The sequence below is a fragment of the Chenopodium album genome, chromosome 22 (assembly GCF_948465745.1).
Source record: "Chenopodium album chromosome 22, dcCheAlbu1.1, whole genome shotgun sequence".
NCBI classification, from domain to species: Eukaryota; Viridiplantae; Streptophyta; class Magnoliopsida; order Caryophyllales; family Amaranthaceae; genus Chenopodium; species Chenopodium album.
In genome coordinates, this window is record NC_137855.1 from 1,335,609 (window position 1) to 1,339,108 (window position 3,500).

The window sequence follows — 3,500 nt, forward strand, 5'->3', positions numbered from 1 at the left end:
GAAAAAAAAAATTGTATTCTGGGTTACTTGTTTCAATTCTGGAGTTACTTGTATTCTAGGGTTACTTGTATGGAACACTTGAATGGGTTGAGTAACCCGAGATCAAAATCTCGTACCAAACCAATAACACCCTACAAGTAACCCCTAACCAAAACCAGTAACACCCATACAAGTAACCCCAGAATACAGGTAACACCTACAAGTAACCCCTGACAAAACCAGTAACACCCATACAAGTAACCCCAGAAACAAGTAACACCTATAGTAACGCCATACAAGTAACCCCTGCCGCACCATGTGGCCAGCCGCATACAAAAATTTGTGTTTGAGGTATGGTTTTTTTTTTTTTTTTTTTTTTCATTGGATCGGAATTTGTATAATCTAGGGTGTACTTTCATATTAGTACAATACTATTAATTTGGGTATTAGATTTGGGTCGTAATTGAACTATATACTAATACTATGTACGCTTATAATTATCCAATTCGACTCTAGAACTTTTCCATGTGCAATTAATGTTGAAGGTTTGTGTGCAATTTTAATTTGCTGTCATTGCCGAATTGTTTGCAAATTTTTCAACACTAATAGTACGTACATACTTACGTTAACACTAATTTTAGTGCTAACTAGGTTTTATGATGATGATGATGTTAACTTATTAATTAATAATAATAATAATGACAATGTGGATAGAATTAGTGATTTGCCTAATGATGTATTGTTGCACTTGTTATCTTTTGTGGACATGAAATCAGCAGGAAGAACTAGCCTTGTTTCCACAAGGTGGAGATATGTTTGGACATACTTACTTCATCTTGATTTCGAACACCCTCCTTTTGTCTTGTTCCGCGACTCTACTGAATGGTATTACGATGATGATAAGAGTAGTAAGTATTGTAAATGGGTTAATCAGGTTATGAATGGGAATCGAGCCTCATATGTGAGCACCTTCAAAATTCATTTTCCTCTTTGGGGATCGTTTATTGCTGATATCGATAAGTGGATAGCTATGGCCTTGAGCAAAAATGTATGCAACTTGGAGTTGAACTTGTCAACTGGTAGGGGCTTCCGTGTTAGAGCAAAGACTAGGTACATAATTCGGCAGGATTTTCTGTTCAATAATCGGGTTACTACCCTGAAAACTATTCACTTGGAAGCATTAGTAGTCGAGGGAGATGTGGTTGAATATGTTTTGTCAAACAGTCTTAATCTTGATCGTGTAACCGTCAAGAATTGTGAATTTTACTTGTGTGGATCGGTACCTAAAACACAAGTTAGTTGTTGTTTCCTCCTCTAAGATGAAACACTTAGAGTTTTATGGTTGCGCCAACATTAAATCAATTCAGATTTCAGCTCCAAATCTTACTTGGTTTAAGTTCTTGGGTGTTAAAACAAAGATACAATATACTAGTGTTCCGGCACTTGTAAATGTAACCTTTGAGGGTGGATATTGGTATCGTAATTGCAATTTGAATGTCTTTTCAAAATTTTCTACTCAACTGAAGCAACTCTCTCTATCCTGGTCTCTAAAGGTTAGTCGTTTGATGCTTAACTATTTTAATTGTTATGTGTCGAAATCAGTTTCTTGTATATTGTATAGTATTTATCTCTTATTTTCAACCATTTTAACCATCTGCCGGGTTTGATTTGTTCCAACGCTGTATGTAGGAAACATCTCTTCCAACTAATTTTCCGAGTTTTCCTAATGTTAAGCAATTGGAGATATATGTTATGATTTCAGACGATGGAAAAGACAACCTTTTTGCTTTGATCCCTTTCATTAAGGCATGCCCGGTGCTGCACACCTTAAAGTTGAAGGTAAATATTTTACTTTGACCTAGAAATTAATTAATTAATTAATTATTTGAAATGTTATTTGATGTTGGCTTGCAGCTTTTTACCATTGAAACAATATGTAATCCATCAAGATCATCCGCGATGTCAGTACAAAATGATGTTCAAATTGAAACAATACGTGCCCATAAGCACCTTCATGTTGTAGAGTTCGCTCGTTTTTCAGGAACTGAATCAGAGGTGAATCTAGTACTTTTTCTGGCCGAGCATGCACCCATGCTTAACAAGTTAATTTTTGATCCTTATCAACCCCAAACGGGTGGAAATACACACATGTATGTGGACTTTGCAAATTTTGTACTTGAAAATATCAGCTTTTGGAGAAGACAAGCAGAGGTACTTGCAAAGCGAATTCGAGAAGGTGTGGATGTGGTGATTTTATAATAAATATGATTGTTTCCTTTTGAAATTAAAAAATAAAATTATACTTCGTATTGTTTTAGGATTGTAAATTTTGATTTCTAAATTTATGTTTATTGTTTCTCTACTATGATTTTTTCGATTTGTAGATATATGTTTACACTTTTAAGACCCAACATCAAATCTTGCAAACAGGGTTTTTTGGGGTTCAATTCAAAGCTCTCTATATAAGATTATAATCCAGAAATTTGCATTCGTTCTCTCTAGGTAAATTCTCATCTTCCTCAGCTGATGCATATCAGATTGATAATAGCAATCCTGGTCAACAGTAGAGCATACAAAAGTTATGATCTATAATCCTGAATTGAATCTCACAAATAAAGCGGTATATACCATTCATTAGGTACATCAATGCAACATTATACCTGAGCAAAACAGCTAATAACAGAAACTATATACTATATATACTTTTATACCATGATTTCAAGATATTGAAACTAAACAAAGCAATAACAGCTAGAAAGAATTAATGTTTCGTAATTCGTAGCAGGCTGGCTATATCATCAGCAAACATGTCCTAAGGTTATACGTACTCTTACTATACACTTAACAACATCTATCAGCTAGCTTATTCTCTACAGCAGGTATATACGTGATTCATTCATCAGACGACGAACTGTCTAATGGCTTGGGCATTTCTTCAAAGGCATCAACACAGGCTGTTACACGCATCACGACTTCTTCTTCGAGTTTAGCTGTGTCCATCTTGTGCACAACTTCAACAAACTTGTTTTGGTGGATCACCTTGGACAATTCAGGACTGTTTCTGTCTTTGCAAACCAATGCCAAGGAAGTCGCTAAGACCAGTCCAACCACCACTAAAGTCTTATATGGAGACCTCAAAAAACGGTATATAGTACCGAAAACTTCATCACCCCAAATCCCTGTATCATAAGCATCTAAAAAAGCCTCAGCAACCAGGTTTGAAGGTTCATCAACCTTACCCGCCTCCTCAAAAATGCACATCACTAGAAACATAGCGCGTTGCAGGGCTGCCTGATGAATCTCTCCTACATTATACTTGTTAACGAAACCAATTACATCACACTTCGATCCATTACCTATCATGAATTCCTTGAGAATTGTCAGCACCACTTCTTTCTTCTTCTCCTTCTTGTGGTAATGCACACCAAATATCATCAGAATCCCTGCGAAAGGTCGATGAGGTTCGAGCTCATCATGACTGAGAGCTTCAATGTTGCCGGAGTCCAGAGCTTTTCTAAAAT

At 36.0% G+C, this 3,500-nt stretch overlaps 1 protein-coding gene across 1 annotated transcript; it reads left to right on the forward strand.

The window, feature by feature from the left end:
* The first annotated feature begins 745 nt into the window (after positions 1 to 745).
* On the forward strand, positions 746 to 2,238 carry LOC145606187 (uncharacterized). The gene is made up of 4 exons (XM_081662236.1): positions 746 to 1,258; positions 1,347 to 1,532; positions 1,669 to 1,818; positions 1,894 to 2,238. Exons 1-4 carry the CDS (start codon positions 746 to 748, stop codon positions 2,236 to 2,238), a joined length of 1,194 nt encoding a protein of 397 aa, XP_081518362.1.
* The last annotated feature ends 1,262 nt before the right edge of the window (positions 2,239 to 3,500 follow it).

What these genes read in the sequence shown, in the direction of transcription:
- LOC145606187 (XM_081662236.1), top strand. Translation starts at nt 746, where the DNA reads ATGAAATCAGCAGGAAGAACTAGCCTTGTTTCCACAAGGTGGAGATAT. An exon ending in AATTTTACTTGTGTGGATCG is followed by an intron (nt 1,259 to 1,346) that starts GTACCTAAAACA and finishes AAATCAATTCAG; the next exon opens with ATTTCAGCTCCAAATCTTAC. An exon ending in CTCTATCCTGGTCTCTAAAG is followed by an intron (nt 1,533 to 1,668) that starts GTTAGTCGTTTG and finishes CGCTGTATGTAG; the next exon opens with GAAACATCTCTTCCAACTAA.